The sequence below is a fragment of the Podarcis cretensis genome (genome assembly GCF_951804945.1).
Source record: "Podarcis cretensis genome assembly, chromosome: 16".
NCBI classification, from domain to species: domain Eukaryota; kingdom Metazoa; phylum Chordata; class Lepidosauria; order Squamata; family Lacertidae; genus Podarcis; species Podarcis cretensis.
In genome coordinates this window covers 40,875,454-40,903,293 of record NC_137186.1, presented here as the reverse complement: position 1 = coordinate 40,903,293, position 27,840 = coordinate 40,875,454, and the positions used below count along the sequence as shown (strand labels likewise).

Genomic DNA, 27,840 nt, shown 5'->3' with positions numbered 1-27,840 from the left:
TTGAATGCATTTATTTGCTAAATTTGCCTCACCTTTCAGCCTTTCAGCGTAAAGTTATTCCAGGACAAGTCACAATGCAGCATACTAAATCACATAAGAGTTAAAACAGCATCACAATATGCAGGTAAATAAAACCAATCTCACATTTGCCCTACGTCTGTAAGCAGGCCCACTGTTAAATTTGATAAGCCTGGCAGAAGAGGAATGTTTTTAGCTGGTGGCAAAAGCCAGCTAATATCAGTGCCAGCCTAATGCTGGAAGGAAGGGTATTCCACAGCCGGGGGGGGGGGCTGACAGCAAAAGGGCCCTATTATAAGTCCTATACCCCCCTACTGCAGGTGAGGGGGTTGAGCCTGACAGAATACTGCCTTGCCCAAGGCCAGCATGGAAGATTGTGGCAGAACTGGGGACAGTATTTTAGCCACTACATCAGGCAAAGGCAAACTCGGCCCTCTAAATGTTTTGGGACTACAATTCCCATCATCCCAGACCACTGGTCCTGTTAGCTAGGGATGATGGGAGTTGTAGTCCTAAAACATCTGGAGGGCCGAGTTTGCCTATGCCTGAACTACAACAACACTCATCAGCCCCACCCACCATGGCCCAATGGTAATGGATGATGGGATTTGTAGTCCAGCAATCCTGGATAGGCCACAGGTTCTACACCCCTGCACTATACTACAGCAGCTCTACAACTTTATGATACTACAGAGCCATGTTTTTGTAAGTCTCTGTACATTTTGCAAAAAAACTGGGAGAAAAAAGAAAGCCTTTCAGTCTCATGGCAGTATTGATTTCTGTTCTATAGCAGCTTAGGCATAAAGTGTGTCTCTTATTTCTGGAAAGAGGGCTTTGAGCAGGAGAACATTTCTATGTGGCCTGAATGCTCTTGAGCTGGAGCAGCAGATGGGAAGCCAGAGTTCCTGAGAGGTTCCTTTGCATTGCCTGAAGCTCCCCTGCTGGTGCTGCCTTTGAAAGTGACAGTCAAAAGGAAGAACAAAGACAGGAACCAGGGACCCAAAAGGATTGCTTCCCACACACCTGGCTTGGTGCTTTAAAAGCCTGAAGGAACTCTCCAGAAAAATAGAATAAACAGTGGCGTAGCAGGGGAGGCAGGGGGGTCATGGCCCCGAGCGAAACCAGGCGCCCCCGTGACAGGCTCCCTCATCCAGGCCAGAGGCACAGGCGGGCAAGCCACGCTCAGGCAGACCTTCAGGACTGCAGTGGTGCCTCCCCCTCCTCGTGGCTGGCAAAAGGACACTCACCTGCAGCCCGCTTCTGGGTTGGTTTCACATTTCTCTGCTTTATCTCCAGGTTAGGGCTAGTTTGCAAGGAGAGACTCCATTGATTAGACGCTGGCCGGTGAAGAGACTGACCGTTACCCAGTCCACCGGGGGTGTGGGGTGTGCAACACCTGTCCCACCCCGGGTATCAGCAATCCAAGCTACGCTCCTGAAATAAAATTAAGCTGTTCTGGGTTACTCTTGTGGCCTTTACCAGCAGCTATGCAGAAATCAGCTGGCCAGTGAAAAGACTGACCGTTACCCAGTCCACGGGGGGGGGGGGGGGATGTGTGCAATACCTGCCCTATCCCAGGTGTCAGCAATCCACGCTACGCTCCTGGAATAAAATTAAGCTGTTCTGGGTTACCTTTGCAGCCTTTATCAGCAGCTATGCGGAAATCAGCCTGTGAAAGATTTCACTTGGTAGAGATAAGCACTCAATGGCTGTGCATCAAGCTGCTGATAGAGGCCACTCTTCCTCTGGCTGGTAGAAAAGTAGCAACTCCAGGAGAAAAGCAAGGCTCTTTTCATGCCTCCTCGTCTGACTAGCCCATCGTGCAACAAGGGCTGCATGCCCCCTTTGTTTCTGGAAAGACTCTAACTGTGACGTGGGCGTGGGTGTGTGGGTTCATGGCACACGGACATGCACATGAGTCAGCGCTTGGGTGCAAGAGTCTGTGGGTGGGGTGGCCTCACCCACTTTTGGCCGCACCCACTGCTGGCACACAGCCCCTAGAGCATGGGTAGGCAAACTAAGGCCCAGGGGCCGGATCCGGCCTCATCGCCTTCTAAATACAGCCCATGGACAGTCCAGGAATCAGCTTGTTTTTACATGAGTATAATGTGTCCTTTTATTTAAAATGCATCTCTGGGTTATTTGTGGGACCAGCCTGGTGGTTTTACATGAGTAGAATGTGTTCTTTTATTTAAAATGCATCTCTGGGTTATCTGCCTTTCATATCTGGAGGGCAGGCAGAAATCCAACAGGCACAGCTTTTCCTCATCAGCAAAGAAATCTAACATGAGCTGGAGCCCTGAAAAGGTGGAGAACCTGGCTGGAGGTGTTTTGCTCGGCACCCCCAGGCGTTCTTAATTAAATTAGTGCCCTCGTGAAAGTGCTGCCTCATTCAGCACTTAACAGAAAGCCTAGGAAGATTCCAACAGATACTGAGTCATTCCCTTCCCTGCCATGCAGTATCGTTGAGGGAGAGAGTGAGGGGTATAATCACCCCAGCAGGGATTATTTGGTGCCAGAATGGAGGCCTGAAGAACTGGGGTTGCCAGCCTTTTGACAAGCCCTCCACCCCTTACGGTTCACCTGCAGCAATTAGCAAGTGATAAAATTTAGCTATGCTGTGCTAATTTTACAGCTAATGGGGCCTGCTGCTGATGCATCATTGACTAATTTCTGTGTATGAAAGTGCTGTTAAATTCATAGGTGCAGGGAAAGACAGGGTGGAGTGGGGTTCTTTTATAGAAACAGGACTGTAGAGTTGGAAGGGACCCCCAAGGGCCATCTAGTCCAACCCCCTGCATTGCAGGAATCACAGCTAAAGGATCCCTGACAGATGGCCACCCAACCTCCAAGGAAGGAGAGTCTATCATGATGGTCATTTGGGAAACCTGCCTATAATGTACAAAGCGCCACCCGACATTTGTGCCATCTGTCCCATCCCTGGGCATGGCATGCTAACCTCTCAGCCAGAAGGTACAGCTTTTTGGCCAAGGATAGGGAACCTGTATGTGACCCTCCAGATGTTGCTTGGCTTCAGTCTCCCTCATCACTGGACACATTATGCGAGTTGGATTCCAGCAACATCTGGAGGGATGGTTCTGCAGACCAGTTTTAGGTAGACTGGAATGGTGGCCAGCCAGCTGTTGGTAGGGGCTGTGCCTGTTGAAAACACAAAGCTGTTACAAGCACAGGAGCACTGACAAGGCAGTGGGAGCTGAGCTGGTGGTGCAGAGGAATGAGGGCAATGCTGCCTAATTCACAGCACAATCCTGAGAAGGCTTGCTCAGAGTTAAGTCCCTCCGTACGCAACGTGGTTGACTCACTGCAATGTGGTCAGAGCGATTGGGACTGCAGGGTAAAGACTGAGAAATGGGCTAAGGAGGCGAGTGTTTGAACTTCCAGAAAGCAGCAGGATGAGGGAATATCTTGCATTCATCCACCTTTGCAAAGGCACATGATGATCTATCAATGCTAAAATTACTCCCATCCTCCACTCACCGCTACCCAACCCCCAGCGATAATTTTGCTCTGACTCTGCTCACTTGCCTTTTAAGGCCTTCTTGAGGAACATGATTTGCTCTGTGCTGAAGGTCCCCACTGGTCTCCACGCAAATGCGCCCAAGCAACATCTGTCTTTAATTGTTTATATCAAATTACCTATTTAAACAAAAACAAAACAGAAGCAAAGGTTTTATTTTAGAAGCATGTGCCGTATGTGAAGTCAGAACAACGTTAATGGAAAATCCGATGTGCTTTTTAGAACATTCTCCAGCTTTTGCAAAACAGTTTTCATGGCCTTTGGGGTGACTGCAAACTAGTGTCAAAGTAATTTTGTGCAGCGCCAGCCTCCAGATAAGGGATTCATAGTCAAACAGGTGTCCCCTTTTTTAGAGCATGGTTTTAATAGAGTGGTAGCTATAAAATCTTGATGAATCAAAACTTAAAGCAACCAATAACTCTGGGCAGCCCCCAACATCAAGGGAGTAGAAATAAAAAAGCAAAAGCTATAAACAAGGGCTCTTCGCATATGACCTGATGGTCACAACATCAGACCCCTTAAACACAGCAATCACCCAAACCAAATAACTCAACACATTTGCAGTGGTGTCAGGCCTACAGGTGAACTTTGCAAAAACTTAAGCTATGTGCTTCAACACTCCCCCTTATATCCAAAAAGAATTCACCAACATCAGACAGATAAAACTCTTGCCTTTTAAGGCAGGAGTAGGGGTACAAATAACCCGAAACCTCAACAAGCTATACCTTCACAACCCGCCGTGGTAAGAAATTAACGAAGATGTGAAGACGTGGAACAATACAACTTCACCCTCTCTGACAAAACAGTCATTATCAAAATGATCACCCTCCCAAAACTAACCTACCTATTTCAAACCCTCCTGATTTGGATTCACCCAAAAACCAACTCCATAATTGGCAGGAAAAAACTACACTCATTTATTTTCTCACACAAAAAAATGAAAAATAAGCCCCAAATACCTGCACCTCCCCTCCTCAGAAGGAGGATGGGGAATTCCCAATATAGAACTACATAGCCAACCAAGTGCGCCACATAATCCCATGCATCCTAGAAGACGAGATGAAACAACAGGTGGACATGGAGATAGGTACAATTGAAAACACCCCCATCACAGTGTTCCCAATTTTTCCAATTCCAAATAACTTTATGGCCACTGGCCATTACAAATATGAATAAAAAATAAATACAAGCAAAAGGGGTGTCATGCCACAAATAATGGTCTCTATTTAGATCTCTGCATCTCCCTTACACTTCACTGCTATATTGTCCAGGGTCTTTTTTCTGGTCTTTTTGGCCACCAAAGCAAAAAGGGCGACTTTATGAATCACTGAAGCGTTCACATCACTAAGAAGCCATTCCTCCATAACAAACAAAGGAAAAACCCCACAGCACTAAACAGGTACCCTCTAAGTATCCCCTGGGGGGGAAAGCACTGCATATGTTGGAAGCCACCCAGAGTGGACGGGGCAACCCAGTCACATAGGCAGGGTATCAATAAAATTATTATTATTATTATTATTATGGAATAGGACAGCCTTGTTTTCATCAGATAAACGTTGGAAGGTATGAGAATATAGGAAATGCACTTCAATGAAGGGAGATGACAATGATCTCCTGTCAGAGAGCTGTGCCTGGCCCCTTTTCTGAGGCACTCTGTCATATTCCACACAAAATGCAGGGCCATTTGTGACAGTTTGGTGAAGAGGCTGGCATGTAGACGAGCAGCATTACTTCACAATGGACTCAAGTAACCTGTGCGGAGCAAAATGTCAAAGGATAAACGCGCCATCCATCTGCTGAAGGCCATAACAATTATTATTAGATTGAGGTGTTTTCTCTTACACTGACGTTACACTGAAACCTTTTCCCATGTAGGACTTTCAACAATGCCGAGCTGCTCATGACACCAGCCGGGGTAGCCAATAGTTACCGAATACAAACTGGAGTGTCTCCTTTCTCTGAGTCTGTACTTTGGTATTATCTTTAAGCGTAATAGTCCCTTCCTATTGGCTTAATTTCCCCTGGGGAAGGTGAAAGAGCGAGAGGAGGTAGGCAGAACGTATTGTGTTCCTCTGCCTTCTCCAGTGATGAAACAAGAGGAGCCCAACAAGGAAATGTGCTGCTATTAATACAAGTCTCAAGTTGTTTGTTTACCAAGAAAAGAGCTGCCTCTCTTTGACCTTTCGGTGTCCCATCTGAGGGGCAAATGCTTGGAACCTGGGGACTGTTTTTAATGGGCTGGTTTTTTTAATAGGACTGCAAGGACATCTAGTCTTACCAGTCCTTGGGTGTAAGTGGTGGGACTTCACCAGATGAAAAGGTGTGCCTGGCAAGGGGTTTATTGAGCAAATAAAGAGGCAGCCCTATTAGGAGGGAAGGGCAAGGTGGCAGCCATTAAGGGCAGAGATGTAGGATGCAAGCAGTTCTGACTGATGGGAGGCAACGGGCACAAATAAAGCCCTGCTAGATCAGGCCTAAGGCCCATCTAGTCCTCTCCTCACAGCGGCCAACTGGATTCATATGGGAAGCTTCCAAACAAGACACTCCCCACTCATTATTCCCATCAACTGATTAACAGAGGCCTATTGGCTCCAAAAGTAGAGGTAGAACACAGCCATCTTGGCTAGTAGTCATGTATAGGCTTGCCATTTGCCTCATCCCCTGCTGCTAGATCCTGTGGCAGTGAAGTACATTACCTATGAAGTACCTTCTTTTGTCTGCCCCCGTCTTCCAGTGGATGATCCCAGATTCTAGTATAGAGGGAGAAAACTTCCATCTACTGGCAGGTTCTCCCACACAAGCACCATTGAAATTAACCGGAGCTACTCACGAAGACTACACAAGTGGTCTTGTGCAGCTCCTGCTTGTTTCATTGGGAAGTAGGTCCTGGGATGGCCCTGGCAGATTGTGGCCCAGGTTACTTAGTGAGAGGGTTGCACACCTTAGGCTGCCAAGCATCATGGTGGAAAGAGCACTCTGAGGGCCTGGGTGAAATAAATGTTTAGAAACACATGGATGCAGGCCCAGCAGCAAGGGTCAACATGGCCAGGTATCTGCTGAAATCTACTGTGACCACTGACAATAAAGGATGCAGTCTAAACCACTGAGCGCAGGGCTTGCTGATCAGAAGGTTGGCGGTTTGAATCCCTGCGACGGGGTGAGCTCCTGTTGCTCAGTCCCTGCTCCTGCCAACCTAGCAGTTCGAAAGCACATCAAACTGCAAGTAGATAAATAGGTACCACTCCAGTGGGAAGGTAAACAGCGTTTCTGTGCGCTGCTCTGGTTTTGCCAGAAGCAGCTTAGTCATGCTGGCCACATGATCCGGAAACTGTCTGCAGACAAACGCCGGCTTCCTCAGCCAGTAAGACAAGATGAGCGCCGCAACCCCAGAGTCGTCCGTGACTGGACTTAATGGTCAGGGGTCCCTTTACCTTACCGTGACCGCTGACAATATTACTCTGGAACGAGGATGTAGATTTACTGAGGGCTATATGAAGGGTGTGTTGGGGCATCTCTTTCTCCACCTTCCCTAGGGCTGCCAAAGACCTGTGTGCCCTGAGGGAAGGCAGAAGCAAGGAAGCCCAGGCCAGTGAGCAACACACACCATTGGCTCCCAGTTGGCCTGAGAGAGGAGTCTGTCATTCTACATTTTATGCAATTTATTTGGCTTTAGTGTTTTAAAATTGTAAACTGCCTTGGGGACCTTGTCAGAAAATCAGTATATAAATCCAATCAATTCATAATAAAGGCCCTCCAAAACCTGAAACTGACATCGTGGATGCTCAGGGAAATAAAATGCCGCACAAATTAAAATGTTAAGATTCTGCTGAAGGGATTCATTGCTGTGACCTTGTTTTAGGAAGTGCATGGATTTTTTTTCTGTTTGCACAGGGTTGGGAAACTCTTGACTGTGATCTTATACGTATAAGCTCCACCTGAACAAAACCCCGTCAGGCACAAGGGGAATATGGCAGAGCCACACCACACATTTAAAGCACATATGGCTACCCCAAAGAATCCAGGGAGTAGTAGTTTGTTAAGAGTGCTGGGAATTGTTGCTCTGTGAGGGGAGAATACAGTTCCCAGGATTTCTTCAGGGAAAGCTATGAACTTTAAATGGGCATTGGATGTTTTAAATGTATTAAGTGTCTATGCAGCCACTGATTCCTGTTTCTTTACACTGCGGTGGCTAAGCTGTGTAAATGCAGATGCTGCTGGACTACAATTCCCATTATCCTCGACCACCAGCTATGCTGCCAGGGTCAGTGGGGAATCTAACAACATCTAAAGGGTCAGAGGTTCCACATACTTTCTGTACATACTGTGTAGATAGGCGATAACAGCCATTTGATACTGAAGAGTGGCAGTCTATCTGTGCTGGCAGGAGGAGGAATGACTGAAAAATTCTAGCCAATGTGTCTAAGGGAGCAAATTCTTCACACACAATAAATAAAAGTGATGTGCTGTTTCCAGTTATGACAAAGCAGGTTTCTTACCAGGAATCCGTTCTTCTGGTTTCCCTGCCTCCCAGATATTGTCCTGCTATAACCCACATGAAAGCCCCAGAGAATGGCTGTTTGAGGTCATCACACTCAGGTATGTAGCAAAACTGGCTACAAAACATGACTAGCTAAATTTCTAGTATTTTGCTTCTTACTCCACACATACTTTGTGGTATCCTCAAGAGAAAGAGAAAAGAAAATCGGTTGTGTTGTTTACATTTCACAAAGATAAGATCCAGCTCCCAGCTGAAATTCTATGCATGCTTTTTTGGGGAAGTTAAGCCCTGCTGAACGAAGTGGTGCTTACCTCTAAGTAAGCATGCATAGAATTGAGCTGTTGGGAAAGGGAAACCATCATTTGTAAAAGGAGACCAGTGCTCTGTCAGAGCTGGCAATTGGAAAGGCACTTGCTGTAGAAAAAGGCACCTGCAGCTACCGTAAGATAATTCCTCTTGGCTTTGAAGTGAAGTATGAATTGTCTTTCCCTCTATGCTATAGATAGGTAGCCGTGTTGGTCTGCCATAGTCAAAACAAAAGACTGACAGGCTTGAGAAGCCTGCATAGAGGAAAAACAAAATAAATTTTTTTCCCCTTCCAGTAGCACCTTAAAGACCAACTAAGTTAGTTCTTGGTATGAGCTTTCGTGTGCATTTCGTGTATCTGAAGAAGTGTGCATGCACACGAAAGCTCATACCAAGAACTAACTTAGTTGGTCTTTAAGGTGCTACTGGAAGGGGAAAAAAATTTATTTTGTTTTTCCTCTATGCTATGTGCAGGCTTCTCAAGCCTGTCGGTCTCTAATCCAGAAATGTTAAAGGATTTCCTTCCCAACCTGTGCCCCTCCTCCCCCCGTCCCTAGGACAACATGAGCTCTGAGGTCAACACTGTGTTGTCTGGCTACTGATTCAGGCTGCACACAGAGGTTGGTGTGTGTCACAGCTTCCTGGTCAGGTTCTTAATACAGGCCTGCAGCAGGGCTGGATTTTCTTTTTTGGTAACTAGTCCATTGGGAAAGAATGGGGAATCTGAAAGCGGAGTGCAGGATTAGCTCACTGGGCTTGAATAAAAACACAAACACCAATCTGTCCTCTATCTGTATGGAAGTCACCTTCCCAGCCTCAAGCGACCAAAACCAGGACAGGCTGTGCAGCTGAAGAAACGTCACTAGGAGCAGGGGCCATCTTTGACCCTCCCTGACAGTATACCCAATGGAACCCTCTTATTTTCTCTTGCATAAGGTCCTGGTCACAGTTCATTTTTCCTGTGAAAAGAATTTGGGTATGTTGTGCAGAGGGCAGCACCTGCTTCTCAATGCTGACCACTAACCAAGATCCCTCAGGGGTGGTGCAGAAGGGGTCTGTGTGCAGACCACCCAGAGGCACACACTTCACCTGCAAGGCTTCTTCTTACGGTGTACAAGCCCAGCATTCTCCTCAGGCCTGTCATAATGACATACATTTTGCCATTTACTGATAAAATGCAAGGTCCCCACGCTGAAAACTGCAGTTAGGGTCAGCTAGCAATTACCCCAGGAGGTGACTGGTGCACAGCACCTATAAATTAATTAGCTGAGACGTAACCAATCAGCATCACCCAGGAAAACAGGTGCAGCTTTAGAAGAGGTTGAATTCCAAAAGGGAATCCTCAGATAAAGGTGCAAGAAAGCAAACTGAATGTACTCATATATCAAAGTCGCAGGAAAACATCTCCACTGTATGTCAACTCCCCCAACCCAGACGTGAGGTATGGGATTTCCCGATAACCTAGCCAAATTTCACATTTAGTGCCAGGAAATCCTCCTGACTGCCAGCTGTTGAGAGGTTAGAGAGATTAGGGTTTACATTAGATGTTTATTACTCCAGTATCACTTCCTCAGAACATTAATGGGTCATCTAATCCAAAGAGGGCAATGAGCAATTCCCCTAATAAAGCCTTTGCAAACCTTTCGTGACAAGCCTTCCTTGTTTAGATTTTAAAAGCTTGGCCATGAAGTCTGATTGTTCCTGTAGCTCCGTGATTTCCTGTGATTTAAGTGTTAGGTGGCTTGTCTGCTGTTTGGTACTGGGTGTGTTCCTTAACAGGTTCTCAGCCACAACAACAGTTGTAGTCAAGACTGATACCAAGTCTCTCCTGTGGAGCTGCTTTAGACTGCTGGAGCTGTATAAATCATGGAGGAGAAAACATATTCATTGTGGGAGCTCACTATGTATACAACATACATTTAAAAGGACCCCCTACACACACACACACACACACACACACACACACACACACACTCCTGCAAATTGTAGTTTTCTCAAGGAGCTACAATTCCCAGTAGACGCTCCCATAATTCTTTCTAGGGATGGAGGTATGTGCTTTACATGCATGGTGTGCCCCCACCCTAATTGGTAAACTCTTCTCATACCCCTCCCAAGTGTTCCTATTTTCCAGGGACAGTCTCTGAATTATGAAAGCCATCCCAGATTCTGATTTGATCCCAGAATGTCCCTCTTTCCCCCGCCACTGCCACTGCTGCCAGGTTTGGGGAGGAGGATGAGCTGCTACTTGTCCCAAGCAATGGTGGCTGTGGCTGCAGCAACTACAGTTAGCATCCCGTTGTCTCTCCATGACCACTGCTGCTGTTCAGACAAGGCCAATGTGTTTAAAATACCTTTTTTCCAAAACCAAGACTGAAGCTGAGATCTCTCAGTGTCCAATGTCATAGACCAGATTCTGTACTGCCCGTGGTTACACAGCTCCATCCCCAGCCAGACTTTTAGCTTAGTGGGCAAAGAAATGTGCAAGTGTGGAAGAGATTGTGGAATGAAGCTTCTGACAACCGATGCTTTAGTATTAACGGCACAGAACAGATTAATTTTTCCTGACTGCACTGAGAAGCCACAGATATTTTAATGGAATATTAGCAGCTTTGCATCTAATTACTTCCAAACCTCCCAGCACTCTCCCTTGCATACACACACATACACATTAGGTCACACATTTTGCTCCCAGTTAATTATTTTCTATTTTGGTATGGTCTAAGGCGAGAAAAAGCTGATGGGTTTGCTGGGAAATGTTGAAGCTATTTTTATGTATTTCTCTTGCTCTCCGTAGTGGCTCCTGCTCCCTAGAAACAACCTTGAAGGACTTCCAGGCACCTGGTGCCTCTGATTTCAGCTATTTAAAAGCTGGCAGCTCTGCTGAACGTCCTATAATGATGCCCCATCCAGTTCCATTCGCCCAAGGAAAACACTCATGTTCTGCAACCAGTAGTAGTAATTTATTAGTATATTCTGCCCTTCATTACAAGATCTCAGGGCGCTTCACAAGATAAAAATACAAGGTAAAAGCACAAATAAATAGTTTGAATAAAAACAACAAAACAATAATGCCCCCTCCCACAAACACATTTAAAAGGCTGTAGAATATTAATCAGCCTTGTACAGGGGTAGGCAACCTAAGGCCCATGGGCCACAAGCGGCCGACGGGGGTCATTTAACCGGCCCATAAGCCACTCCTGAACCGAGCTGCCTGCTGAACAAGTCCCCACACACTGTGCTAAACCGGCACAGCACAATGCGGGGACTCATGTCTGTGCAGACGCAGATGCCAGAAATCGTGGGTAATCCGGCCCACAGACGGATCTCCGCTGGAGTGAACTGGCCCAGATGAGGTAAACCTTGCTGACCCCTGGCCTTGTATAACCAAAAAATACAAATACATAATACAAATTAACATATAATGCTTAAGAACAATTTAAAACATCCCCACAAATAAACAACATCCACCCAAGTTAAAACCCCATCCCCATTAAAACGATAGTTTTAGCACAACAGGGCAGGGCTGGCCCATGTCCTCGTTCCACCCCCAAAGTGCCGCCCCCTGACTTGTCAGTTTTCTTGACTTCTTTTTTTAAAAAAAATAATATTTATTAAAGTTTCAAGAAAGTTACAAGAATAAGAAAAAAAAAAGAAGCAAAAAATACAAAATACAGAAAAGTAAAAACAATTAAAAACAAATCAACCTTTCCATGTCTTGTCTTTCATTTGCTTGTTTCCCTGACCTCCTCACACCTCCCTTTTTTGTATTCTAGTTCAATTAGCGATTTCAGCAAATCCTTTCCATTTTTGCTTTTATCTTAATAATTTATCTTAATATATCATAACTTTACATTCTCACCTATTAACAATCCATTTTTACATACTCCTTTGTAACATTACTGCTAAAACCACATAACTTCATTCTAACATCCTTCTAACATTCCTTAATTTTACAGTGTTTCTGTAAATAGTCTTTAAATTTCTTCCAATCTAGTTTTCTTGACTTCTACCTGCTCACCTGGGACGCGGGTGGCGCTGTGGGTAAAACCTCAGCGCCTAGGACTTGCCGATCACATGGTCGGCGGTTCGAATCCCCGCGGCGGGGTGCGCTCCTGTCATTCGGTCCCAGCGCCTGCCAACCTAGCAGTTCGAAAGCACCCCCGGGTACAAGTAGATAAATAGGGGCCGCTTACCAGTGGGAAGGTAAACGGCGTTCCGTGTGCTGCGCTGGCTCGCCAGATGCAGCTTGTCACGCTGGCCACGTGACCCGGAAGTGTCTGCGGACAGCGCTGGCTCCCGGCCTATAGAGTGAGATGAGTGCACAACCCTAGAGTCTGTCAAGACTGGCCCGTACGGGCAGGGGTACCTTTACCTTTACCTACCTGCTCACCTGGGTGCCTGTTCCTGCCTTGATTCTGCCTTGTACTTCCTCCTACCAAGACCTGAATCTCTGAGTCCTATCCCATGAAAGCAAGCGCTTCTGTTTGTGTGTGAGAGCAAATGTGCTCATAAGAGGATCAGGTACTCCCAATAACTGCCATGTAGATATTGATCCTTCACCCCCGCCCCCGTTATGTACTGAAGTTCTCACTCTGGGCCAGCAGAGGGATACTGTAGATAGTTATGCAAATGAAGGATCGAAAGTGACGTTCAGTGATTGGATAGTTTTAGATAGTTGTTACAGTAACGAGGTACTGGAGCTCTATATAAGCAGGCTGACTGAGCCCTTCAGTTCAGTTCTGTTTCAGCTTACAAATAAAGAGCTGCTTTGGAAGAATTGCTTTGTCGTCTGATATGTTCACCCACAACTTAACACCCCCCCCAAAAAAAATTGTATCTGGAAGTGCACATTTAATATTGCTTTTGCAATTAATGTTTGTGCAATCTGTAAGAGGGTTCTTTTATTTTAAAAACCTGTTAAAATACAGCCAACTGTTAATTGAATTGCAGTGGAATGTTCTGAATAAAAATGCTAACTTTTTTTCTGTCTCTACTCCTATGTCTGACCCAGAAATCTAGCAAGTGAAAGCTTTCCTCATAGTTTTATCTCCATGCCAGGAAATGCTTCACCTACTTCCTATGAGCATGCCAGGCTGCTAAAGGAATTGAGACAGCCAGGCAGGAATATTCTAAAACCTGGCAACCCGTTTTTCTGAATCAAATAAGTAAATGGCTCTAGGGAGGGAAAGCTGTTGGCTTTACATGTTTCTCCAGCATAGTGTAGCTTTAGGTAAAATGCAGCAAAACATCTGAGAATAACCGGGGAAATGTCAAGAAGTCAAACAGCCTAAAATAGAAAAGGGTTTGGAGGTCAGGACAATTTCAGTGAGCATATAAATCCCTCTGACGTAGATAAGAGCTATGCACAAGGCAAAGAGAAAAGCAGGACACTGAGCCTCAAAATATTGAGCTCTGGGAACTCTCTGTGAATGTTGTTCTCTGGGCTCAAAGTCTCTTCTGGGCATATCCTGTTTAGGTTAAATCTTTGGAGAAGGGCTGCAGAACCTGTAACCCTCCAGATGTTGTTGGACTTGTGACTCCCATCCTGGTTGACCATCCTGACTGTTGGAGTCCAACAACATCTGGAGGGTTATAGGTTAGCCCCCCCCCCATCTAAGTGGCTGGGTTTTAGGAGAAACTTGTCAATGCAGAGCCAGCTCACCCATTAGGTGGGGTGAAGCAGCTGCCTCAGGCAGTGGAAGTACAAGAGGCAGCACCACTCTTGCCCCACCGCTTCCACCACCACTGGAACATCTCCCCTCACTGAGTTCCAATGAGAGGCAAGTGTTCTGGCATGCAGCATTGCTACTCATCTTCCTTGCCCCTGGGGCAGAGAAGTCAAGCACCAAGGTCTTGTGGAACATTCCCTGCTCTTGCAGAATTCAACAAGAGGGGGCAGTTTTCAGCACACAGTGGAAGGGGGGAAGCATATTCCCATTTCACCTCACCTTGCTAATACAGAGCTTTTATTGTCATATGTTTTTGAGGGCTGAGATAGTTGAATTCATTTTTAAAAAAACATTATAGAAGCCACACAGAGCCTTAGCTATCAAGAACGTGTGAGTAAGAAGAAACCTACTGAGAAAATGTCATACAGCAAACTGTTGCTGGCAACACAGAACCAAAAATGAAAGTGCAGAGCCTGAGAGGGGAATCAAGCACTTCTTTGCATGGCAAACCAAGATGGCCAATATACAGTACATTAGTAGGGCTTGTCTGTGTTTGAGCATTATTTAGATTTTAATCCACTCCCCCACCTTCAAATTAGGCCAGTCATCTACACCTGCACATGCTTGGATTTGTACGTCAGGAGCTAGTTGGGTCTTTCTCATTCATACCAGTAGGGGTTACCTTTTGTGTATGTCCCCATCTTCTAATTTCTTTATTATATTATGCTGATTAAGTACCAACAGGGCATGCACATCAATAGCTGTGCTGGCACCTTAAAAAATAAAACCCTGCCCAGGAAGTGCACAAAAGCACAGAGTCAGGCAATTGTAAATTCTCAGCACAATCATATGGAGTGGTTTGCTTTGCATTTTCTGATTTCATGCAAATCTGAGGGATCAAGGGTGAGCTCCTTCATTTAGGAGAGCACTGCATATTGTTACAACCACAGCCAGAAAAGCATTGAAAGCATTGAGGAAGTAGTGGCAGAAAGTGATGACTAAGCCATCCACCCCACAGACAAAAAGCCCCCCAAATAATCTGTGACTCTCAAGTGCAGAAGCTTAGAGATCAATTTCCCTCAATTTATTGGATTATCTCCATATTGGGTAACCCCAAATTCACAGTGGAGAATCAACAATATTGGTGTTGTTTGAAGATAATGATTTGTGGACTATGCAAATTAAATGGAAATGTAAAGACACAATGAACACCCAGTGGACTCTGGGGTGGACAAGCCCCTAGTCTTCCAAATGAGGAATAACCAGGGAACAAACAGCAGAAATGAGAAAGGCAAGTCTTTCTAGAAGCCATAAAGTTTTCTTTTTATTTCTCTGCAATATAATATTCTGATTTGAGGAGCAGCCTTAGGAGTACAGAGGCAAGGCAAGTTTCAGTAGTACCCTAGAGAACTCTGTGCAGGGCTCAGGCTGGAGAATTTGGAAGAAGAGAGCTCAAATGTTGCTTCAGCAACAGTCGTTCTCTGACTGAGCCTTAAACAGTTTTACTGTAGCTATTGGCACCACTTTTCAGTGAAGCACTTCTTCATTTCAAGGGCCGTTGCTGCCTTTAGTTGTCATTGACTCCCACTGAGTTGGGGCTACTATGGTTCCACTGAAATCTTTTCAGCCTGAGGACCACATTCCTTCTGGGGGTGGCATGTCAGTGGTGGGCAGGACTGCAGCAAAAAGTGAGAGAGCAAGATTCTCTGAATGAGCAAAGCAACCGTTGTGACCCCCTTTGACTTTGCAAAAGCCAGGGGTTTAGAAACACACATGCACACACCTTTTCACCAAGACAAGAAAGAGGCAATATCACAGTGTGAGGACACATTTCAGGCAGCCAAGAGCACCTGGGCTAGTGGTGCAGGCCTGGAGAAGGCTGTGACTTCCAATTCAGTACACAAAATTGACAAGATAAAATCATCCCATTGTGACTTCACCACAAACTTCATGTCCAAAAAGAATTTGAATTTTTAAATAATGTATGTGTGTTGCATTTATTAGTGACCCACTACCCAAGGTTGTATAGAAAATGCACAGCATAAAATAGACTAAAATAATAATAAGATCAACCAGTAGCAGCACAAAAACACAAAAACGCCAAATGACATCAGAGAAAATATTAACACAATTTAACAAAAATTATATAATCCAGCAGCTAGCAGAAATCCACACAGAGCTAAAGCCATCAGCCTAAAACAGTGAAATGCAGATAATTACCGGTAACTGGCCTTGACAGAGTGAGGGACTTTACCTGGTGCTGAAAATTTGGTCCCAGGTAAGCCATTCTGGGGAGGGTATTCCATAACCAGGAACTACCTCTCAAAATTACTTCTTTCTCTTTTCCACTTTTCATATGTTAGCTTATGGGGGTACTGGGAAAAGGGCAACTGATGATCTCAGGATCCAGGTAGGTACATACAAAATTCAATCACGCAGAGGCAATGAATAGGACAGTTTTGAAAGCTGGTTCCAAAACAGGAATGTTCCTGACGAACAAAATAATAATGTGGAGGCTTGGGGGGGGGGGGAGAGAATTAAAGAAAGAAACATACCAACAACCCAGACTTTGATTCTTCATCCCACAGCTCATAGAAACTGATTCACCGGCATTACTTATATTGTGAACAAATGCAGAGAGGGATGAACAGCCCCGTTTGAAAAGTCATTGAAATTCAGCTGCTGCCTTTTGAAGCCATAATCTCAGGACTCTTGCCAGTTTCAACCTCCTGATGCTAACAGGAACACCCACTATTGCCTGGCAAGAAAGATAATACACACAGACACACAAATAATTGTTCCGCTTACATACACTTAAAACAACATATGAGAAGTTTTCCCTTACTGGGTTTGTATAACTATTCCAATCACTTAAAATGTATTTCTTAAAATAAAAAAGTAGTTCAAAGCTTTAAGCTTCTTAAATAGAGCTTGACATATTCCCATGATATCAAAGAGCAAGATGACTACAAAAATACCCAACTGTAGTTGCTATATTTAAACTGTTTTATTCTATCAGAGAAATGCAGTTTTACCATCTTCTAATTTTTATGCAATTGCAGGCAATGGTTATAGGCTGCCAGACGGCAACCCAGGCCTACAGCTTTCTAATTTAGCCTCCCAGTCAATCCCCCAGACCCAGACTAGTGTCAGTGGTTGGCATAGCAGGGCAGCTGCACCCCCTTCCACCAGCACAAGCCTCCTCCACTGATGGCAGCCCTTTTGAATGTGCTGCTGGACAGTGGTGGCCATCTTACTGCTCCTGTTTTGCTACCATAGCCTACTTACCTACCTGTGAGATGGGATTCACAGGTTCATGGAAAATAAGGCTATCAATGGCTATTAGTCATGGTGGCTATGTACGAAGGCACCTGGTGGGCCAGCAGCATAACAGGATGTTGGACTGCATGGGCTTCTGGTCTGATCCAACAGGGCTCTTCTGATGTCCTTATGTTCCCTGGGCAATTTCAGGAACTCTTGCTGCTCCATCCACCTTCACTGTCACTATCTGCTTCTGCCCCACTGTGGAGAATGGGCCCAGAGGGAAGGGGCAGGTGTCAGTTGGTCCTAAATTACCTAACTACCTAAATTACCTAACTGCCGAGGAGGTAGGAAAGTGGGTGGGTGGCAGCTGCTGTGAGTGGGCCCAATGTTACTCGGGTACATGAGAGCCCTCAAAAACAATCAAAACCAGGAACTGGTAATAGATTCCTCCAACAACAGCTTTCTGCTCTCTCCTCCTTCACTTGTCACAGCAACCAGTGGGGGAGACCTGTTTGCGTGCACATGGCCTAAAATGTATGAGGAATAGATTAGTTCCCTCTACCACCATTTCACCATCTATGTTTTGCTCAATAGGAAAGTTAAAATAGTTTTCCGCTCACATTCTTTCATTGCTGAGTTAGAGGATAATTGGGAAGTTAATTTCTGTGAGCAGTTATGACAACAGCAACAAACACTGAGAGTCACAGTGGTCTGGTCATATAGTGTCTGAATTAAACTCCACAGCTTAAGAACTGTAGCTAAACTTGGATTAAAACATAATGGAACTACCTGGTTTCAACCTGGATGGCAGTGGACACTTAAGTATATCCCTATTTATCCATCTGCACACATACAACAGTCTAGGCTATTGTCTGATGGAGAGAAGGTTGAATATTGTCTGCATCTATATGGATGGGGCCCAAACCTGAAATAGAAAGGGCATTGCAGGTCAGCATTTGGATGAACTGGCTGAACTGCATGGGGATTTTGAATGGCACCCTCCTGTGCTTTGCTTAACTCCAGCCAAAGCCATTAAACACTGGCCTGACATTTGAGCATCAAAGAGAACTCCATTGTCACACATATTAAGGACAGCCACCAGCATAACTAACAAATCTGCCACCTTACATAATGTGGGGTGAGTGCATGATGATTTTAAGCAGATGTCCTTCTTGAGACCAAATCCCATTTATGCTTTCATTCATTTTTAAAAAATGTTTTATCCACTAACACATTGTGGCAACGAAGATGGAAGCCCTGATTCATTGTGTATCTACAAATTCTCCAGTACTTCAGTGCTGGGGCCTGAAACAAGCCACACTCTCTGAACTGAAATGCCTTCCTCCTAATGCCAGATGACTGCAACTCTTTGCTAGTGAAATACCCACCATGATGATGGGCAGGATGTACGCAGAGGGAAAGCTTCTGCATTGCAAAGACCGGAGTGGGAGTGGAGGATGTCCTCTGTCTAAATACCAAAATGAATCTGTATCAGTACCTGCCTATCTGCAGACCCTGAACCAAACCAGACTTTCTCCACAAAGGAGAAGCAGAACCCGACTTTGAGCCCCAGCACAGATGGGGACCCTGGGAAGTTAACAACTCCTAAGAAAAAACTGAATTATTCCCCTCTTGAGGAGGCTACAATAATGAGGGACCAAATGTTTCCCTGTGCTAAAAACCCAAACTGTTTGGAAGACTGAAGCCTCCCTGTCCTCAGTCCTGCTTGGGAAGAGGAGGTACGTACTACTAGTGCATGCTCTGGATCAGAGCCCCATGGAGATGCCAGAAGAGGCAGAGCCGGGTCTACTGTAAAATCATCAGTTACTGATTGCAAATTGTTGGTGCAACAGCTGTGAGGGGGAGGTCCCCTGCCCAGCCTTCCAGATCCTGCTGGACAGCTCCTTGGCTGCTCCAACTCCTGTCCCAAAACTTCCTTCTTTGGCACCACTCAGGTTTGGAGGAAATGGAAAATGACACCCCATGGCAGCCTTCACCAATCTGATGCTCTCCAGATGCTCTCCAGATGTTTCAGACTACAAACTCCCATGATCCTCAGGTAGCACTGCTGGAACGGATGGGAGTTGTAGTCCAATATATAGCCTGTCAGAGAGGGTTGGGTCATCTAGTGTCAGAGCAGAGAGCAATGCTACCCTCATTGACCTCATGCACAGCTTTTTCTCCATAGGAGAAGATAAGCAATTAACTTATAAAGGACAAAGCAATGGGATAATTTTCCGTCCATTATGAATCAAGAATGCTTCTGTCTGACTCCCTATCCTCTTTCACAAGTCCTATATTGAATCTGTGTTTAGGTCAACCTATGGGGTTGGGTTCTAATACAGATAGATGAAGAAGGAATATCAGGTCAATAGATTAGAATAGTATAATCCAAAGTGGAAGGTACTTGTGTGTATATTTTAGTATTCAGGGCTGATTAATATTCTGTCCAGTGAGCTATATTTTGTAATTATTATTATTATTTCTTACACATTTGATATAATAAAAAATAAAACCAAGATAAAACTAAACAGAAAAGCTGAAAGCATTTATATGCATAAAAGGCAATTTAACACATCCCATCCATTAGTGGAGGCCACAAAATCTAAAACACTCCAAGTTAAAGGCCAAAAGCCTGTATGAAAAGAAACATTTTTGCCTGGCACCTAAAAGTAACATATTTGGCTGTAATGGAATGGACAATTATACTAAGTACCATTAGCCAATATATTGTATTTTCATAGGAGGGAGGGAGAGAGAGAGAGAGAGAAAGTGTGTGTGTGTGTGTGTGTGTGTGTGTGTGTGTGTGTGTGTGCATATATTCAATTTCTTTCCCGCCTTCATATATACAGTGCCATTAACATTTGCAGAATAAGAGAAGTGGAAAAACCCTTGCACTATAGGTCTTTCTCATAAACTATATTTGTATTGTGAGGGAGACAAAAAAGGGGGGAGAAAGGATAAGTGAAGTTTCACACAGAGAGTAGGTGAGAAATTGCGTTAAATTTTAGACATAATTTTGGATCAGGGTGAGAATTATGAGATTAGGCCAAAGGTTTAATGAAAGAGGTAAATCCTGATGAGGAACCTAAAGTAGGAGACTTGTGTGGGTCTGGATACGGCTACCATGAAACAGGGACAATCTGCACATGCTCAATGTAACTCTTTGCCTTACAGTATTATCACTTCACATGACCTGGATGCTGAGCTTTCAGGTATCCTGATTCAAAGCCTTCATAATCTCTATTAAAATATTCAGGATTACTTTAGAGGTGAAAGGATATCTTGCAGCATGAGTGACGGCCAACTTCATCAGATTAATGAACAGGGATTTTATTCCATTAAAGCCAACAGGATTTCACTGAGAATTAATTTGACCTCTTGCGGTGCTGCCTTTCTTGCCAAGGTCCCACTCTGCATTCACACTGCAACCTCAGCTCCTCGGGAGCAGAGAATTCGTATGTGTTGGTCTCCCTTTTAGTTACATTTTTCTGTAGCTTGCTCCAGCTCAAAAATTAATCTGCCTGAAGTTTCATGCTTCCACAGTTTACAATCAGCTTTGATGCCTTCTCACAGACAGGCCAGAATAACTTGCTTGCCAGTGAAGAGAGATAAATTGGTCAAGAAAACACCATGCGTTTCCAAATTATTATCCCTTCAGGAGAGCCTGATGCCCTCATCTAAATTCCACAGAGGTAAACAGGGGCAGGGAGTAATATTTCAATATTGGTTTTAAGGGACAGAATTAGCCTATTTTGTAGACCTGTCCACACTTTGATTGCATCTGCATAGATAGTCCATTCTTCTTTCAAGGTTCTAGCTCCTTTCCAGCAAGAGAAGTACTAATTTTAACTCCTACCTGATAAAATGTGTGACCCATCATGCCCTCTCAGACAAGCTTTTATCACTGGATGATAAATCTGGTCTAAAATCTAAGGAAGCATTTTGTACTAACAAGCAGTTTTTCAGAAGGAGCAGAATTTCCTGTTCTAGTACTGCCTTGGTGTGCATACTTTTGCTGGTTAAAAAACATTAGGGGGCAGAAAGAAGGGGTTGATGTGTATTCTCCAACATTTGATGAATGCCAACAACACTTGTTTTATATTAAGATAGCCTATCATGTAGTGCCTTCCAGATGTTGTTAGACTCCAACTCTCATTAGTCCCAGACAGCATGGCCAATGGTCAGCGATAAACAGAAGCTGTAGTCCAACAACTTCTAGAGGACACCACTGGCACCAAGTTTTATAGTATATATCAGTACTCAGGGGTGGGAAACACAAGAGCTATTCTTCCTCCCAAATTGTAATCTGATATCCCAAATATAATTTATTAAAATAATAATAATCTATTTGTTTGCTGTTCATTTGGACACTTAAGCAAATTTTGAATGATGGTTCCTGAGATCAAGTTTTTGTCTGTGTTTGGATACAATTAGATGCTATTTTGAATCAAGATGGTGGACTGAACTTTTCAAAATTGCACTTTCTTTTTTAGCTTCTTACAGTCCTAAGCAATGCCAGGTGCAAGGCAACTAGTAGTAAATAAATAATGTTGGTGCCACCTGCTTGAGGTTGAGGCATGGTCCTCTTGTGTGTTCCAGCAATACTTACTGAAGACTGATGATCTTAAATAGCATAATGCACAGTTGAAATGCCTGGGAGTTTGACCTTAAATAGATCAAATCAAAGCACTTTCAGCTCAGGCACACTGGAATCTGTTTTATAACAAGTCAGAATCCAGTCCTGTCTACTATCAGCTAACAGCTAGGCAGCAGGGGAAAGACTGCCCATCTTGGAAGACCAAGAAACATTGGAAAGGGCCATTTGGTGTATGATTGTGGGATATCCTCCCTTTGAAGATCCACTGGGCCTCTTCTGTGTCAGAGTTGCGTTTTTTATTTCACAAAGCCTTCAATTTTGTATTCCATCCTTCCTCTCTCCCCCCTCCCCTCATGATTCCATGATTTTGATCGGTTTTTAATCTGCTGTTTTTTATTGGCTTTTATCTGTGGTCCTTTCAAATAGTTTGCTGTAGTTTATACGACTGCTTATATGTTCCTTGCCTCAACTGCTTTTAATCCTGTCAACTGTTTTTCAGGTCTGCAGGCATAAAAGGGTGGGGTTGAGGGGATAAGAGTACAGTAATTAATCAAATCAACAACAATAGCGACTGTATTTCAGGCAAGACTTCATGAGGTGAACATGTGAAAAGCATGTTTTATATTAAAAAGTGCTGTTAGAATGGGGGGGGGCGCATCTGCCCTTATAGTAGTTGTGTGGAAACGGCAGAAAAACGAAGCCGTCTCAATAAGAATGCCTTGAGAGGTAGCACGCGTGTGCGCGTTTCAACACGTTCTCACACACATATGTTAACGTGTTTAAAAGATTCAGGTAGGCTCAGGTGTCGAAAAGGTCAGCTGGGCGTGTTGGGTGCGTGTGAAGGCCGGCCACGCGGCCCCTTGACCTGACAGGACCCGAAGGCGGGCGGAGAGGCCAACGGCCGCCCAGCGCCGCCTCAGGGAGGCCAACGGGCAGCTCGGCTCCCCTCCCCCAGCCTGGCTGGAAAGACGAAGGCGCTCGAGAGACTTTCCTCGGATCCTTTTCAAACCGGTTTACATTGCTTTGGTTTCCACGCCCGCCCGGCCGCCTACTCCCTTTCCAAGCGAGGCCGTTCCCGGAGTTGTACGGAACCAAGCGTCAGCGCGCGCCGCAAAATCAATCCGCGGGGCGGGGGGCTAATTTTTTTATTATTCGTTTTGTAGACGCCAGTGACTCCTTCCTCCTCCTCCCCCTCCCCCCGCCTCCCTCCCTCCCTCCCTCCCTCCCTCGCGCCTCTTCCCGGCTTCTGGCGAAATCTCAGCAGCAGCGGCAGCACCAGGGCCGAGCAGCAGGATACGGGTTTTCGGGGTGACGTCACGACGGGTGGGCGGGGCTTCTTCCCCTTCCCCCCTCCCTTCGCTCTCCTCTCTCGGCCAATGAGCATCGTCCACATGCCGCGGCCGCAAGAGGGGCAGCCGCGAGTTGGCTCGGATAAATTCTATTAGAGCAGCGGCCGCCGGCTCAGCCAGCGCCGGGGAGGGGAGCCGGGACGAGGGAGGGCAGGAAGCGGGAGAAAGGGACACCCCAAAAGCCCCGGAGAGCCGAACGAGGCCTGCGCTGCCGAGCCGGGGAAGAGCGCGCCGAGGAGCCGCCGGTGCTGCCCCGTCAGAGGCGGGTGGGGCGGTTCTGTCTGGCCCCAACCCGGAGGGCGCTCGCCCCTCAGCGAAGCCGGAGGGCGAAATCAGGAGAGGAATTCTTTAAAAGGGGGCGGCTCATTTTATAACCCCCCCCCCAGTTTGGGTAGCAGCCCCCTCTTCCTATTTTCGGCACCCCCTTCCCAAAACATCCCTCGAGTTGGACCCTGAGGGAGGGCGGAGAAGGCTGGGGGACGCACCCTTGCCAGTAAAAAAGAAAAGGGTGGGCAGAGGGGAAAAGGGGGTTGATTGCCCCCTCAGCCTGGTGGTAGCTGTGGGCTGCCGTGTCCCTCCCCCCATAGATCTCCCCAAGGGGGTGCGCGCGCCTTCATTTACTGGCTGGCTTCGCCTTGCTGGAAAGCGCCGGGCGCCCCTCTGGATCTCTTGTCTTCGATGGTGACAAATCCGGGGAGGAGGAGGAGGAGTGGGGATCCGTAGGGGAAGGGAGGGTGGCGGGCGGGCGGGCGAGGAAAGGAGGAGAGAGGGAGGCTAGTGGTGAGCGAGGGTAGGCGCCGCTTTTTTTATTATTTGCTGCTGCTGTTCCTACTGCCTGCTGCTCGTGCTGCCGCTGCGAAGAAGAAGGAAGAGGAAGAGAGGCAGCGAAGGAAGGCGAGGGAAACCCGAGCGAGGCTCCATTTGCTGCTGCTGCTGCTGCTGCTTCTCCTCCGCCGGCCTCAGCCATGGAGAACGCGCACACGAAGACCGTGGAGGAAGTTTTGGCTTATTTCAGCGTCAACGAGAGCACCGGGCTCAGCTTGGAGCAGGTCAAGAAGCTCAAGGAGAGATGGGGCGCCAACGGTAGGTCGGAGCAGCAACCCGCCTGCTCCTGGCCAGAGGGGAGATGCTGCTGCTGCTGCTGGGATTGCCTCCCCTCCGCCTTTCTTTTTATCCCCGTTCTTCTCCTCTTCCCTCGGCCCCTTCTCAAGGCCTAATCGTGTGGCCAGCCACGCACAGGACACATCCGCGCACCCCCCCCCCCAGAAAAACCGGCATCTGCTTCTGGAACCGGAATAAAAGGAAAGGGAGAGAGAAGATGGCTGACTCTTGATCCACCTCGTGGGTTCCCTTCCGTGCCCCAGGCTTCTGGGGCTGTTCCAGCGCACAAGCTGCCCGCCCGCTTCCCTTTCACCTTTAACGAGGGCAGAGCTGCTTCTCTTTTACACGGAACACGTTTTATATCTCTCTTTTCCCTCCCGTTCTTAGCATCTTAGCCTCTTGCTTATTTGACCTTTGTTTCTTTTGTTCTTTTCCTTCCGGCTTGGTTCCTCATTCCTGTTAAATGCTCTTGGCTTAAAGAGAGGATTTTGGAGGTGCGGGAGGGGGCGAGAAGGCACACTGCTTTCACTGTGTTGCAAAACCGGCATTTGCATAGGAAATTGTATGACGGGGCCAGAGGTGAGGGAGCTACCCTTGAAAAGTGAATAAGTGTATTTTCTTTCCTCCTTGCTTTTTGAACAAGGAAGGTTGAGGGGAAAATAAAATCTGTTTGTCTGAGGCTTAAGAGAGGTGTGTGTGTTTAAACACCTTTGACCCTGTGTGTGAAGCTCCATTAGAAGTTATGGTTGGCAGCAGTGATGACTTGGCTGAATTGGTAACCTCACTAGCTCGATGCTTAGGGTAAAATGCTGGGAGCATGAGGCCTGCTCTCTGTCTCAGTGAAAGAAGGCACTTTAACCATTACATTGTTTGTGCCTTTGATGTTAAGTTAAACATTCTAAAAAACCCTTTAATGCAGCTGAGGCTTCAAGTATGGATCCTTTTATACTAGTTTCTAATAATATCTTGTTTTTTCTTCCTTTCTTGGACGTGCTTTCCGGAAATCTTTATCTCTTAAAGAGCTACCAGCTGAAGAAGGTAAGCAAGTTTGTGAGGCATTTCATATTTCTACATGACGTTAATCAGTGTATATTTGACAACTTATGTCTACATTTTTTCTTGGCAGGAAAAACTTTACTTGAGCTTGTTATCGAACAGTTTGAAGATTTATTAGTTAGAATTTTGTTGTTGGCAGCGTGTATATCATTTGTAAGTATCTTATATTTTTTATTTCATATTTGTCTGACCTGCCATGTATACCTGCCATGCAGATTCCTCAAAAGTTCTTAAACTGAGAAGTGCAAAAACCATACCTTTTAATTTGCCTTAAGTTTTAGCCTTGGGACTGAATATCATGTTTTCTACCAGAAAGTGTTTTGTCTCTGGATTTTAGTGCAGTTACTTTGACCTCAATCCTAACCATATTTTCTCAGAACAAGTTTGATTTTGCTGGGATACTGCAGTTCAAAGTTGTGTTTTAATGTGGGGCCAGGATTGCATACCAGTTAAACCAGATACACACTAACATTTTTTGATACATAGTATCCATGGGATCGATGATATTTTTTTATTTGAAGTAGGGTCTCCCAGTTCTTGCCTGTTAACCTTGGCCCCAGTAAGAAGGTGAACTAGTATTCTTTGTGTGGTTGATTGTTATGAAACTAACTGAGACTGCTGGAAATCTTTTTTTGGATGCAATGCAAACTGTAAATAGAATTTGCATGGGGGAATATTCCAGTTGCCTTCCCTCGCTGATAATAGCAAGGTGACAGTTGTTGCTCTTGACAGTGACAAGAATGATGACAGCAGTGATGGCACCATTGTTGACCAAATTTGGTAACTGACCTTTGGGAAGCCTCTTGCTTTACATGCAGAATTGGTAGGATGGGACTGAAACCGGTTCTGGATATTTTTACTTCTTCCTTATTTAAAAGCCGTTGAATAGATTTAACATTGCCTGGTGCCAGCTCTGTGTTTGCGGAGAAACAGTTAGATATGCAGCAAAGATCGAAACATAGGGTGGTCATGGTTCACACATTCTGACATGCTGAAGGAAGGGGTAAACTGTAAAAGCATTACATGTGGAGATGATACTTAAACAGGATGGCATGGTGCAAATGGTAGTGTTCTCTTTGGTGAGACTTTAGCTCTAAAATGCTTGGTAGCATTGGGCATGTTGTGCCAGCCTAAACTATGGACAGGGTTGATGTGAGGATGATGGAGATAAAGAATGTACAGCACTTTGTAACCTGAAAGGTAGGTTAGAGAAGGCTGGGGTTTGTAGGACTGTGTGCACACCAACATTATATATGGCAACTCTAGAGTTCCACTTTAACTGCAGCTTTTTGTGACATATTAGCACTTCTGGAGAGCCCCATTGCTTCCAGGAGCAGCTTTTCAGGGATCACAAGGCACTGTGGCGGGAAGAAGGGGGTTTAAAAATGGGTTATATGTGGAACCTCCACGATGGCTCTCCCCAATTGTGGATTTATGTGGCAGTTTTCAGAGGAACTAAATTTAATCTTCGGGGCCTTTATAGAAGCTATAAGAGTAGAAAACAGTAAATGATGCAGAGCTCTCTTAAGTGTTTGCAAAATAATTGTGCAGTAGGAAATATGATCCGAAAAAACGGGTGAGAGGAGGGTTACCCCTTGTACTAATATGTAGCATAGTATGTTGCTGATCTTGAGCCAGTGAGGGTTTCAGATATCTTGACACTGGCATGTGCTTTCAAAGAAGATGGTCTTCAGTTCTGGTACTTATGTATCATTGCAGTTAGTCAAAGCTTGGCACTGATTTTTCTTGTGGAGACGATTGGCTTAGTCATTCTGGTTTTTTTCTTACAAAAGTTAACTATGTATGACTATGCCATTTTAAAATGAGCGAACATTTTATGTAAAGAAAGTTGTGAGTATGAGATGAGACCAACCCATTTTGGGGTTCACTAGAGGGTATGTTAGTAAATGTGGATCACACGTGCATATTCAAAATACATTTGCAGTTTTAAAATAGCATTATTGGTTATAAACCTAAGCAGAGAATTGCAAGTTTTTGAAAAACTAATTTGTAGTTTGTTTCACTGCATAAAAAACACTTCATAAAAAACCAGGTTTGAACCTAATTTGAGTGACAGTCCATTATTTGTGTTTATGATTTGATTAGAAATGCTCAAGAATTATGCATTCTGAAAGCAGACAATTTGTGAGCACTACATCTGAAAAGCTGTGCACGTTAACAACGTGAGATGACATGCCTTAACTTACTATGCATAGAATTCCCTACAGTTATTATAGCGTGGGTTAGGTTTTCCTGGAAGAATCTTTCCTTAAACAATTTCCAGGAAGCAAACCAGTGAATTTATTTCTCCAGAGTATATTCTAATATTTTGAAACTGAATCTGGGGGATGTTAATTCCAGAGTTAAAAGCTAGCAGAAAAATGTGAATAATTTTGTTTTCCATACAGTCTTATTTAACTGAATTATTAAAAGTTATTGCA

The 27,840-nt window shown here is 45.2% G+C and overlaps 1 protein-coding gene and 1 long non-coding RNA gene across 5 annotated transcripts in view; one reads left to right on the top strand and one right to left on the bottom strand.

The window, feature by feature from the left end:
- Positions 1 to 11,346: 11,346 nt before the first annotated feature.
- On the bottom strand, positions 11,347 to 23,074 carry LOC307204635. 4 transcript variants are annotated; one of them, XR_013833767.1, is made up of 6 exons: positions 21,857 to 23,074; positions 18,083 to 18,218; positions 16,585 to 16,787; positions 13,170 to 15,705; positions 12,739 to 12,914; positions 11,347 to 11,946 (listed from the first exon to the last, which is right to left on the bottom strand). It is a non-coding gene; the product is annotated as an uncharacterized lncRNA (long non-coding RNA). The 4 variants fall into 4 exon arrangements; XR_013833769.1 differs by having other exon boundaries at positions 22,358 to 23,074; XR_013833770.1 differs by lacking the exon at positions 11,347 to 11,946 and adding an exon at positions 12,109 to 12,378 and having other exon boundaries at positions 12,751 to 12,914.
- A 722-nt stretch (positions 23,075 to 23,796) lies between these two features.
- ATP2A2 (ATPase sarcoplasmic/endoplasmic reticulum Ca2+ transporting 2) overlaps positions 23,797 to 27,840 on the top strand; it is a 46,576-nt gene continuing 42,532 nt past the window's right edge. Inside the window, exons 1-3 of the mRNA XM_079957843.1 lie at positions 23,797 to 24,325; positions 25,364 to 25,381; positions 25,470 to 25,552. Coding sequence (XP_079813969.1) covers positions 24,208 to 24,325; positions 25,364 to 25,381; positions 25,470 to 25,552 — 219 coding nt within the window. The 5' untranslated portion in view covers positions 23,797 to 24,207. The remainder of the gene's footprint in view (positions 24,326 to 25,363; positions 25,382 to 25,469; positions 25,553 to 27,840) is intronic.